This window comes from Anopheles aquasalis, chromosome 3 (genome assembly GCF_943734665.1).
Source record: "Anopheles aquasalis chromosome 3, idAnoAquaMG_Q_19, whole genome shotgun sequence".
NCBI lineage: Eukaryota > Metazoa > Arthropoda > Insecta > Diptera > Culicidae > Anopheles > Anopheles aquasalis.
Window position 1 is genome coordinate 12,742,578 of NC_064878.1, and position 12,423 is coordinate 12,755,000.

At 45.8% G+C, this 12,423-nt stretch overlaps 2 protein-coding genes and 1 long non-coding RNA gene across 3 annotated transcripts; all 3 read right to left on the reverse strand.

The window, feature by feature from the left end:
* Positions 1-410: 410 nt before the first annotated feature.
* Positions 411-6,985, reverse strand: LOC126577129 (uncharacterized). Its single transcript, XM_050238553.1, has 3 exons — positions 6,873-6,985; positions 6,661-6,807; positions 411-1,032 (listed from the first exon to the last, which is right to left on the reverse strand). The coding sequence occupies exons 1-3, from the start codon at positions 6,957-6,959 to the stop codon at positions 943-945; spliced, it is 324 nt and encodes a 107-aa protein (XP_050094510.1). The 5' UTR covers positions 6,960-6,985; the 3' UTR covers positions 411-942.
* On the reverse strand, positions 3,259-5,710 carry LOC126577127 (phenoloxidase-activating factor 2-like). Its single transcript, XM_050238552.1, has one exon. It carries the CDS (start codon positions 4,674-4,676, stop codon positions 3,750-3,752), a length of 927 nt encoding a protein of 308 aa, XP_050094509.1. The 5' UTR covers positions 4,677-5,710; the 3' UTR covers positions 3,259-3,749.
* A 391-nt stretch (positions 6,986-7,376) lies between the features above and the next one.
* On the reverse strand, positions 7,377-8,630 carry LOC126577130 (uncharacterized). The gene is made up of 2 exons (XR_007608321.1): positions 8,533-8,630; positions 7,377-8,446 (listed from the first exon to the last, which is right to left on the reverse strand). It is a non-coding gene; the product is annotated as an uncharacterized LOC126577130 (long non-coding RNA).
* Between the last annotated feature and the right edge of the window lie 3,793 nt (positions 8,631-12,423).

Below are 12,423 nucleotides of genomic sequence, written 5' to 3' on the forward strand. Positions count from 1 at the left end.
GGTTGGCACTAAAAATTGACGATAAAAGTTAACTTTTTCAATTAAAATAAATTGTTGAATACACCAGGCCAGGGCACCAGGGTGCTCGCTCGACTCTACAGAAACGGGGCTTCCGCTTACAACAAAAAAGGCTCACACCGGCCGCCCGGTACGGTAATCATCCGGACCGATGTGTGTTCCTCGTTGCATTACATAATTCTCTGGTTGGTAGCTATTGTGTTCGTCCAGTCATCTCGTCCACCACCTATTGTACGGCATGACTTTGGTTGTCAAAATGAATTAAATTCTCCGGATTGAAAGGTTACTGAAAAGCAGTACCGTCGAGGAGTAGGATACTCCAACAAACCAGTGGAGCATTTTTTGAGGAAACTATTTTTGAATGAAATCATTATTTATTTACGGTTCGGCCATGTAGCATGTAGGTTACATTGTTTACTGGAGCTTTATTGTACAACGAGATGAATCTAGTTCACTGGATCCGATACCATGACAACAATTGATGCAAATACTATGCTGCGGTGCATCTGGTAATGCAAAGCCACCTCCAAGGCAAAGAATCTAGGACACATGAATCAATCGATTCGCCTCAATCATCACGATCACTACGGAATGTTCATCCTGCTCTCGAGTCCTTTTTCCTTTCTCCAACGAACCAACGCGACAACCAAGAGTCAAGAGTCTTCTTAACCTACTTTTCATTTCTCGATTCCAAACCAGCAACTTGGCCAGGCCACCATCAGAGTCGCGTCCCATCTGCACCCTCGTTAAGCCAAGTGTTCCCTCTTCATTATCATTATTCATCTTCCGTGTCCATTTCCGGTGGGGGTGCGATTTTCCGCGGAGCTTAGCCCTTCGCTTCGGTACGATGGCTTCCCTCTAAGGTCGCGATATCAGAAACACAGGCCAGCTTAAAAACGGAGGACAGAATGATGGCGTTCCGCGTTAGGTTTCCGTTTCGTCATCGAAATCTGCTCGCAACTTAAGGGCGTACTCGACGTGGCGAGTCGGTGATGCATTTTTAATCGACATTACCTTCGGGGGGTTTTGATGGAAAGAGAAAAGGATAGTAAGAAAGTTAAAGTGATCAGCAGAACCATTTTGTACAGTAAAAAGGAGAGGAAACATTACAAATAATGATTTGTATTTTCGTATACCTACAAGGAACAGCTTGTAAAGCTTATGTAAGAGAACCTAAAATCCCATTCAGTGCCCCGGAAAGCCGTAGAAATCCTTCCCTTTCCCGCACCAGAATAAACCAGGAATCTTTTCCAAATGACCGATTTGCTCCATTGCCCCCAAAGGAAGGTGAACGCAGGAAACGAAACCAAGATGCCGCAACGAAAGCATTCCAACTTCTCAGTTCTTATCGCTGATACGGTTGACAACCCGGCCCGGTCGCTTGGAGTGCCTTGTCAAACGCCACTTATGTCCTTTCCCCGCATTCATTGCTAATTAAAACCGAAATAAAAGATTCCAATTTCCGGCTCCACCGTTTGACGAGCATCCCGTGCCCGGGGGTGAGGGTTTTTTTTCCCCATTTTACCTTTTCTTCTCTCCACCACCGGGCGTTGTTTGTTTGTCTTTTGCAAATGGGAGTTTTTGTGGCGCATCATATTTTCCCATCGCTGCCGGCTTTGCGACAACATAAACCCTCCTCCCACGAGAAATCTGAAGCAAATCCCGGCCAGATCTGCCCACCGACCGGTGCTCCTGGTAAGGATGTAATTTCCTTCGCCAGGGATCCTTGCCGTGGCCGCCGGACACGGGCACACGGGCGGATACGAGCAGGTCATCGCGCGAACCTACTTTACACGCGGGTAAAAACAATTAAAAGAGAAATTTTTAATCGCCTTGTAATCGGTGGACAACGGTGGTGGATCGGACGCCACCGGATGAGTGGGTTTGGTGTGGTTCAGGCGGGTATCTGGTTCACCTTTTGAGTAGCCAGCGACCGTGGGAGCAGTGCGGTGCTTCCATAAAGTTACAATAATGAGAAGGTGCTGGATTCTGAGGGTCCCAGCTCGACCGTGCTCCAGTCTAATGGTCCACAGCGCGACCACACAGTTGCAAGGTGACACATTTGTGCCCCACTGTTTCCAGAGGATCCAGGGTTTTATGAGTTTTCCCGGAATCGGCTCGCATGCAGATTATTAGCAGCTTATTAAACTTTATGCCAACGAGAGCGGAAGAGAGAGAGAGAGGTTGCGGTGAGGTCATTTAATTTACATTTCAATGTCCAACCTAAGGGAAAAAGGGGAAAAGGAAATTATGGAGCATCGAGCTATGGAGCAATAAATGGTATCTATTCACTTGGCAAGGCCATTATGCGCTCGCATTACCTTTGCTAATGCCTATTTCATGTTAGAATTTGCTTAACTCGAAGCCGTTGCCATTGTGTGCTGCGGTAAATGTGCCCTGCTCATCGGAATAGATGACTAAAGCTTCCCCAGGGCTGGCGTAGCTTATGATTTTCGATAGTAGCGATACACATTTAGCTCATTTATGGTGTCGCATGGCAATTCATTAAGTGTAGAACGTCAAAAGCGATTCGAATGATTCCCTGGAACGTAATGCAACCGCGCCCAATTTTATGCTTCAAATGCTTTATCGAACAGCGTATATTTGGGACAACTTTGCCCACAGGTTTTCTATTATTAATGTTAGCCACTTCATGGTGGAGCGAGCATTTCGTGGATGTAAAACGAACTAAACACTTTCGGTTGACCAATTGCCATACTGCGATGCCATGCAGGTGACCAGAGGAACGTTGTTTCGCGGTCCAAAAACCCTGAACACCGGCTGGATAATTGATGGTCCGCCAATTGGCCAATAATAAATAGATAATGTTCGGGCTGTTCGATTGCAGGAACGAACGAATATGCTCATGCACCAGTTGACCGAATTACAGCGACGACCGCCTCCACTCGTGGTTGATGTTCGATGAGAAATTGAAATGTTATTGATCTCGCGGTGGTCCAGTGGGAACCGCACCGTTCTCCTCTATGACACAACCAATTGCTGCCGTTCTCGTTGAGCTCGTTCGATACCTATTCCGCGTTACTGAGGTGCAGGAAGTGGTGAAGCGTAACATGCTTCGGTTAGGCAATGTTGTTTGAGTTGAATGTTCAATTCCTAGCGGAGCGAAGGGACGAACACATGGCCATCGATCACCGTTCTGGCATGTTTGCTAGGTTGGGCTTAGCATTGCTACAAAATAGAAGAAGCATTGTGCTGATACCAGAAATTCAAAAGTCAGTATTATGCTGGTAAAGGATACTAGAAAATTTATTCTCCTAAATACCAAAGACAAGAAGTTTCTAACCTAATTTTATCCTATTTCGAAGCAGTGCCAAAAGTTTTCCACAAAATATAGGAACATTGTCATCGATTATGTAAAAGAAACATGAACCAAAATGGTACGATATATTCATTTACTTTAGATTCTTTTGTACACCGAGTCGTTCATTTCAACAGCAGCTAACGATGAATCGAAGCCTGATGCAGAGATTTCTTTTATGATTCGAGATAGCTCTTTTAGTATCTACTGCGCGAGGTAGTTATGAAACTCCATTGATAGAGACTCTGCAGAGTGAGTCATCACTGTTACGTCACCTGTTAAAATATAGTTCTTCTTCAAAACTCCCTTGCACCAACCGGGAACTGTTCCACGAGTGATGCACTCGCTGCCCGGTCGTTTCCTTATCTGGCGCACCTCGACTGTCTCAATGACACTCGAAGACACGCGATGCTCAAACTCGCTTACGCTTATGGTTTTGATTTTTCCTGAGAAAATTCCGGCGATTCCGGGCAATCAGACGCGCCAGCGTAGCGTCAATCCACCGTCGAAAATGGGCGACCTTCGTGACCACAGTTGGCGCGTCCAGTTCCAGACACCCGTAGTTCCTCGAGACCAATCCGTACAGAATGTACCGACAGCCAGCATCACCGGGCAGTTCAGCCACGACCGGTGCACCGGCTTTCCCCCGGCACAACCAATCATGATCCTTGGCCACAACACACGCCGCACCTCGTTGTAGCACAGCATCCACTTGAACCGTTCTCAGTCGCTCCAAACAGGAGCGCTTGGTGATGGTCTGCAGCTGGGACGTCTTGAGGGTATTCTCGGCACAACTGGGCCGCTCTGCCACAAAGCTTGCACCCCAGCCAGTGTAGAGCAGATTCCGCTGTCGCTTACCGATCGAATCCTCTTCCTCCGGAAGGCAGGCGTGCTGAATGTTGGGACCACTCTGTACCACTCCGTCCAGCTCCAGTACCGCTATGTTCATCAGCCTCGTATACGGTTGGAAGTCTTTGTGTTGTTTGAAGTTGCGCACACGATAGATCTCCGGTTGGTGTGCGGCCACTGGGACGTCGTGATCCCACACGCCCAGTCGAACTCGCCAACGATCCGTTGCGTTACCGCAGTGCAGTAGACAGCTCGCTGTCGTCAGTACGGTCTGCTCGGAGATGACGGCTCCATTGCAACAGTGCCGACTGGTTCCGTTGGCCGAGAGCACAAAAATGGTTGCCATCCAAGGGGTTTTGGCCGAGCGTGGTTCTGTGGACCGCTGTAATGTCTCCACTTGGACGCTTTCACTGTCAATTGCTGCTGTGAGGGCGCAGACAGAGAAGAGGACTGCCAGTGCGGCCAACATTTTAAAACATCCTCTCGTCATGGAGCCACGATTTCAACTAAACTCCAACTTCAAGTTAAGGTGCTTCGCGTTCAGTCGAAGGCTCCACTACCCTATAACCCTTATGTCACGTTGGTCTGAACACACGCCCTGTTGTAGGGTTTGTTTGTTTGCTTGGGTTTATCATTCGAATGGTAATGTTGGCAATGTTTGGATACTGGCACGGGGTGCCGTCTGTCTTGCTTCCTGTATGGTAAAATCAACAACAGGGTGTGCCTGACCTCTGACGCAGTCTCGTGCCGTGTGTTCTCTGTTGAGAATATTCTGGGGTCTTATCAAAGGTTTGGCATTGATTCTTCATTGTGAAACATCTGCCGAGATTAGACGTGTCGCCGTCGCCACATAGCCAATACTCAGACTGTAACAACCACGATCGTGAGTTTGGTTCGTTTTTTGACGGTTGTTTGCTATGACAATGAATCAATCGCACTTGAGTCACCGCTCCTGATAAGCATCGATGCGAGTTTTTTATGAGGTTGTTAAACATAAAATCGTTGAGTTTCGTAGAACTATGAATATTAGATGGCTGCATAAAACCAACGAAACACTAATCTTTGATTTGAACATAACAATAGCTTTGATACTAGCCACCAGCTTTTTGACTAGGAACGTCGAGCCAATTATGGTGAATAGTTCCATTGAGTGATTGCAGTCATTTACCGCATTAATAATTAAAAACATGTTTAATAATGAGGTATGTTTAAAAATATGAACACACAATGCATTCGCTAACATTCGTTTATCGCTCCTTTGCTAATTACAACAGTCGATTGCAGCAGGACAGTGCAGTATGTAGCGATAATCAGCTAAAGGAGAATTCTCGCCCGTGCGTCATCGAATCAGCTGTTTTTGAAAGGGGCATGGCCTCGTTAACAGAATATTTCATTTTTAATTCGTTGGTAGTAGTGAAAGTCCTGTAGATGATAAGGTAGGAGCGGCGAGTCATACAAAAAGCAGCATCACTACCAATCGTGATCTGCTTCCGCTTGTTGCATTGTGTAGCATTGCCCTGGAGCGGCGATCATTCTCGCGTGTGTAGCAGTGCTTCATCTATCCACGATCGAAAGTAAGACACTTTTGCCAGCACTGTAGCCCCGTCGAGGACTTTTTTCTTCGCAATCAAACCAAGAAGTACGAAACGGCCGCCACTGGCACCGGTAACCTCAGCCACTACCGGCGAACCGAGTTTGCCCCTGCTCAGCCATGTAGGATATTCGGGATCCTGAGGTACAGCACATAAGTATTTTTTGACATATTTCGTTTTGCTCCTTGCTTGACATTGATTCCATTCCATCTCCTTCAGCTGGATTGTCTTGATTGTGCTCATTTGGTTTATGAGATTTCCTTTCCCAGTGTACATAATGTTTACGATCTCACCGTTGAACGAATCGGTAGCCAATGGTAGGTCTATTGGATGAATGCTGTCGTCAATCTCAACAGCACGGTCCAGGTGTAAAAGCGCCAAAGGTTTACCTCTAAATGAGGGTTTATCTTTGCGTTTAAGAGATCCACGTGTTTTGAACACAGACTGGTTATTAAACACCCCGGAAGAGGTTGAGTACCATCCACCGAGGCGAACTGTCCAGTTTATTGATTTCCCTTTACATTTTGTCCAACAGCTTCTAATGGTCAACACTACGTTCCGGCTGATGAGGGCTCCATTGCAGCAATGGTGCGTAGAGAATATGAATGCTGCCCAAGGCATTATACGATGTTTATGATTTTCTGTTTCATTTGGTATAGTTAACTCATCAGTAGCATTCCTACGAGGGCTTTTGGTGGTGATGGGCTGCTGTTGAATCGTTGGATGCACAGTTGCAGCGAAAGGATGTTGATTCTGTTTCTCAGTGACACTCTCCTCGTCGATGATACTTTCAGTTACTATTTCTTCATCCAGGTTTGAATGATCTGGCTCGTTGGTAGTAGTTGGAGAGTTCTTTACTGCTGGCACAACACTTAAATGTACCTGGATAATTGTTGGTAACGGGCAGCACACCAGATACGATGGACAGCCATCATCACGCAACCGGAATGTGGGAACACTGCAGTTGGTAGATGGCACGCACGCACCTGCACCATTTCTACACGCCTGTACTCTCACAGGATTCTTTGGCTGCACCGATTAAAAGAATTAACAATGTAAGCGCCGTCGTCGTAATTGTCTTAACAATGTATTACCTCGGCCTGTGCACCAAACACTGACGCTATGATCACGAAGCAACTCAGTTCTATCAACGGCACCACCTCGAACCGTCCTATCGCCATTACGCTTCCTTCTAAACTGAGGCTGCCCGGGGGGATTCCGGATTCAGAAGACGTCACATACGATTTGCAGGAAGCAGAGATAACCTCTTCGTTGATAAGAAGTACAGTTGGATTTGAGTGGCCCTTTTTATGTGGCTTAAACGTATTATGGAGCTCGTGGAATCTGAATTTAACTCCGTTTGATGCTAGAAAAGGTACTATGTGATGCTGTTTTATGCGAAACAGCGAAACCGGTAACCAATAATTCTTATCGCCGGTCTCTTCAAGCTTCATTCGTGGTTTTTATATAATTTATAATTACATTAGAAAAATCCAACCCTTTACAATATTGAATGATGTTGGAATGCTATTTATTGACACTGGACAGTATTTTAAACAAAATCAACTGATGTGAAAAGACTGTAAAAACTGTACCTCCGTTTGCAGAATAATCTTGTTGATTCGTTTTTATTGTTATTCATGAAATACGGTACAAAATGTTTCAGCCAGCAATGTTACTCGTTAGATTCATTGTTTACTTTCTCGTCAATCCACGATTTATAATCGAATACATTCGTGACAAGTGCAGGAACATGAGCCTTATTGTCATTGTAGTATCTTGCAACTATACCGTACAGAACGTAGCGATTGTCAGGCATCTTAGCTACCACCGGCCCGCCCGCATCAGCAAACAACAAGTTATGATCCTCCACAATGCATCTACTGCTATTCGAATCACAAGTCTCACTGGCGTTATTGGACATAACGCAAAAATATTTATCATTAGGCAAAGTAGTTTTTCCATGATTTGCCAATATCGTGGACCTACAATAAGTTTCATTAATTTGCTTCAGTTCGATCATTTTCAACATGTCTGGCTGTTCGTTGGATGCTGATGTTTTTGCAAAACTACCATCCCATCCTGTGTATAGTAAATTGTGGTCGATGATGGCAATCGATTCCAGCTCCGTTGCAGGACTTATTTACTTAATATGCTGGCTAAAGCTAATAGTTTGATTCAGTTGCAGCACAGCAATATTGGTGCTTCTGTTTCTACTATTAAATTCATAGTGCTTTACACCACTATGCACTTTCACATCTATCGAACTGTTTGACGAGTTTGAGTGTCGTAAACCAAGTCGAACAGTCCATAAGTTTGGTTGAGAATTACATTTATTCCAATAAGTACCAGATGTCAGCACGAAACCATTACTAATGAGTGCTCCGTGGCAACAGTGGCGCCTATTTCCATCAAAAATTATTGCCAGCCAAGATGCGTTATGTTCAGATGGTTGAGCTTCGTGTGGCTTTGTTGGATGAGTTGTAGCATACGTAGATTTTGTTTTGGGCAGAATGTAATAATCAATTAGAACGTTTTCCTTCGGACAACACTCGGTCTTATCCGATGGGCAGCCGTCGGTAGCCGAATACGTGACACGAATCTGACAATCGTCCATCGCAACACAGACCCGGTTACCGTTCCTACACTCCTTCAAACCAACACGAACCTTTGTGTGGAGATGTTTAAAGAATCGAAAACAATATCAGCACAATTTCGAATATTTCAAAGCTACCGAACCGAAGTGCATCTTACCTCCGTTGCGCTATTGACCATACTTTTTGAGATGATGGTTGCAATGAGCAACCAGACTGGCACGGACCACATGTTGGAGCTTCTATTCAGCTGCGAGGCACAGAACTGACTGAAATTAATACGACTTTTCAGTATGCGAATCGCTGATAACCTCCTCTCTGATAATCCCTAAGGTTATTATGATTTGCACTGGACTTTCAGTGGATGAGTCTCGACAAGGGATTTCCCCTCAATCAATATTGTTTATGTTGAATCTTCTTTTAGGTCGAGAAATCTAGAAGCAGCCAAATGCAAGCCTTTGTTACTTTGCATAGCAGAAGTCAAAAATGCTTCAAGTGTTCATGATGAACACTTTTCTTTCATCAGCTCGAATGGAAAAGCATCTTCTTTAAAATCATCAGAAGTGTGTAAGTCAGCGTGTTAGGGAAATACAGTAGCCTGCACATCGTGCTGATGCTCCATTGAACCCCTCGACACATTTCCAATATTATGCTGCGTAACGTACTTGTATGTTTTGCACACCTAACCTACTGTTATCACCACCGTCACGTAATCCACACCCGATCATAATCAGCTCAATCATCATCTTCATCATCATCATCATCATCGAGCATAATCGGGGCAATCTCTTGCTTCGTTCCATTAGGGTACGATGAAGCATCCCTGCCATTTTGCTTCCGTGTGTCGTTTCTTTATGTTTACAGCAGAGACAAGTCAGCTCAGCTCAGCGGTTCTCGAACAACGTTCGATAAGTTCGAAGCATATTTTGCTGGAAGCTGCCTGCATGCTGACAAGAAGGAAGCATCACCCAATGCCACTGCCAACATCTCAGTCTCGCTAATGATGTAATCATTTTTTATGTCCTCCCAACGCTTCGTCGATGCGTGCGGAAGATGACGGTGAGGTAGCATGAAGCATCGTTTTCGATGTGACGCTTATCACCTCAACCGCTCTTGGCTAATCCAATTCAACCAACCTTTACGAGGTTACTTCGCGCATACTGAACATGGCGCATGGCGTTTGCAGCAGTCTGTTTGAAGGGGATTTTAGGTGACAAAAATTCTCACCAGCATTAAGGAGGGAGGTCCTGCGTGAAACAGCAGCATGCAGCAGCATTTCTTTTAGTTAAAGTACAACTTCATCTCGATCGATTAGCGGCTTTTACTCTACAGTTACAGCTGCGTCGATGACGGCATCCGGCTAGTGGTGGAGTAGAGAATATTCCGGAAAAGATGCATCATCCCACCATCAGCCACTGCTTAACTCCCGGTTTTCAAGCTGCCAGGGGCCACTGTGGAGACCGTTCGGTGTCACCGTCTTGTCCCAACATCCGACAACACTTCGATGGATGTTCTAGGAGTGAGACTATCCAATGAATGTCTGCCGGTTGCATCGTCAGCACCGGCCACTGGTTATTGGTTGTGATAAGAAAACTCTCATTACCCCACCCCACCCAAGGACCCACCCGAATGCCTTTGGGCAACAGACTGATTCCTATCTGGAATGAATATCTCAGCGTGTCACAAGCGGCCGCACGCTCTGCTGATTAACTTTGCCTTGGCACGCGCTGCAGTGTCTGGGTAAGCCAGTGAATCAGAAGGAAAATGAGCCGAGAAAAACCAATCTAGCCCATACGCACAAACAGATACACACCAAGCGAGTCCAGCGATGAAGAATGTCTGGAGCAAGACGTGAAAAGGTGTGTGCAAAGCAGCGAAAGCAAAGAGTTAGCAAGCGAGCGAGCATAAATGTGTCCAATCTGTGTTGGAAGCTGACAGGTTCAGTCAGCGTTCGCCCCCAGATTGCTGAATAGGCAACACGTTGTCGTAATAGCGGCAAGGACGTTCACCGAGCGACCACCGAGACCTCGAACTCGGTCTATGTATGGTGGTCCAACCGATGATGATACTTTCGGTGCCAAATTAGAGGCCCTGGGCGAGCCCTGCTGACCGATGCAATCTTGATGCTGCGTCCATTTTACGGACCGAGTGGTGTCTGGTAGGGCACTCCCTGTGGAAGGGAGAAGGAGAGCGAGAGGATAAGGGGCTTGATTTAACTTTTCAGGAGCGCAGAATGAACAAAAAATAAGCTAGAATGGAATGGTTAGAAAATGGAAATTGCCTCGAAACGGAAGGTTGTTGACGTTGGACGAGCTTGATAAGGATAATGAGAGAATCGGGCACGGGGAATCTTTATGGAAATGCCATTTATGTTGGTTTTAGCGAAGAAGGTTTGTTAAAAGCGTACCTCATCATTACGGTGCCTTATCTAGAATTATGCAGGAACATGGTGATCAATTGATAAACTGTCGACGTGGCCATGGTGGCGTCCAGATAACAGCATAGGTACACAACATTATTTAGTATAAGTTTGTTCATTTTATTTTTTATGATGCGATGGATGAGCAACCGAAATGTCACCAAAGGAGACCTTTCCATTTTAATTACAATTTCATAATTTTCATTTAACATACAAAAATAAAAGAAAACTAAGGATACCTAAGGGCTCTCTTTTTCATGTTCATCCATTTCGAGTTCTGGATGCTTTTTAGCAGGATTTAAAATGAAAGAAATTCTGTCTCAACGCTAATCATAACTCACGTTCAATTGAATAATGTTTTGAAAAGTACCTTCGGCAGCATGCCAAACTAGTGCCCAGACATGCTGTATTCAAATATGAATTCAAAAATGAAATTACAAAATGGTACTCTGTCCAATTTCTCCTCGTATCCGGCTCCTTGTTGACTTACTTTCCTCCGTTCGCACACTCCCTTCTTCTTAGTTCTTAGATCTGACGGTGGAACGCTCTCTGATTCGTTCGTCTATCGAACGATTTTTCTAATAACGGAAAGTGTGTTATTGATTACGGGTTGCAGCTCCATAAATTCTCCGCTCGCACTCCGTTACACCCGAACATGTGCACTCGTTATGGCGAATGGCGAGGACAAGACGCTCGCTGGCGATGCAGACGAATCCAGCGAACGGAAGCGAGCTGCACTTACCGGAGAAAGAAATCCAATCCAACGACTCCATTTTGGCACGGATGACCGGAAGCGGTACGAGTTCATGGTGGTTCATGGTGGCGAACGCCAACGGACTTGCTGGTGGCTAGGCGGTTCCGCGAAGCAACCACGAAGAGCATTCGAAGAAGTGCACCAGGACGCCCATCTGACTGACTTCCTGGCCGGACGGGGATTGAGACCATAAATCCATCATCCGCTTGAAGGAGATTTGCCCGGTGGCTGGCTGGCTCGGTTGACGATGCTGGTTCGTTTGCTAATCTTTGCAACCCCGGAACTCCAAGCTGGTGTGGAATCCTCGATCAGCGCCACTGAGAGGAGTGGCCCCCCGCGGGAAGAGGTTTGTTCGGGTGAGCGATCATAAGTGGAATTGCTTCCGCTCAACCCTCCCGGTCTTATTGATTCATCCCTTGCGGAGATGGATCCATCTGGAAAGGGGGGATACGATGTACTGAGCATACAGTTGTGGTATTTGCAGCAGTTGCATCAAACATTGAGAAGTTGGAGATTTGAGTTTAATGCAGAGATTTGATTTCACCGGAAACATAGTTACGCGCAGCGAGACCACCTCCGGCTGTTGGCGGTGTTCTTCTTTAATGTAATTTCCTTTCCGGAAAGCTACGTAACCGTGGCAGCGGTAACGGCAACAGTATGCTGACTGTTAGTAGCTGCAGAAGACATCTTTCCTTCTCCGACTCGCGGGAATACACTCCAAGTGCTCCACGTTCTCTTCATTCCATATTTCAACGAGGAAGCATTCTGACAGATTTGTCCCATTTTTCATCGCCTCAAGGCCGGTGTTGGTACTGGTGGTGGTGGTGGTGGTGGTGGTGGTGGTGGTGAAAAGTCGGAACTACTTGCACTTAATTATG

What these genes read in the sequence shown, in the direction of transcription:
- LOC126577129 (XM_050238553.1), bottom strand. Translation starts at nt 6,959, where the DNA reads ATGGCGATAGGACGGTTCGAGGTGGTGCCGTTGATAGAACTGAGTTGC. An exon ending in TGTTTGGTGCACAGGCCGAG is followed by an intron (nt 6,808 to 6,872) that starts GTAATACATTGT and finishes TAATCGGTGCAG; the next exon opens with CCAAAGAATCCTGTGAGAGT. An exon ending in CGTTACCAACAATTATCCAG is followed by an intron (nt 1,033 to 6,660) that starts GTACATTTAAGT and finishes AACCCCCCGAAG; the next exon opens with GTAATGTCGATTAAAAATGC.
- LOC126577127 (XM_050238552.1), bottom strand. Translation starts at nt 4,676, where the DNA reads ATGACGAGAGGATGTTTTAAAATGTTGGCCGCACTGGCAGTCCTCTTC.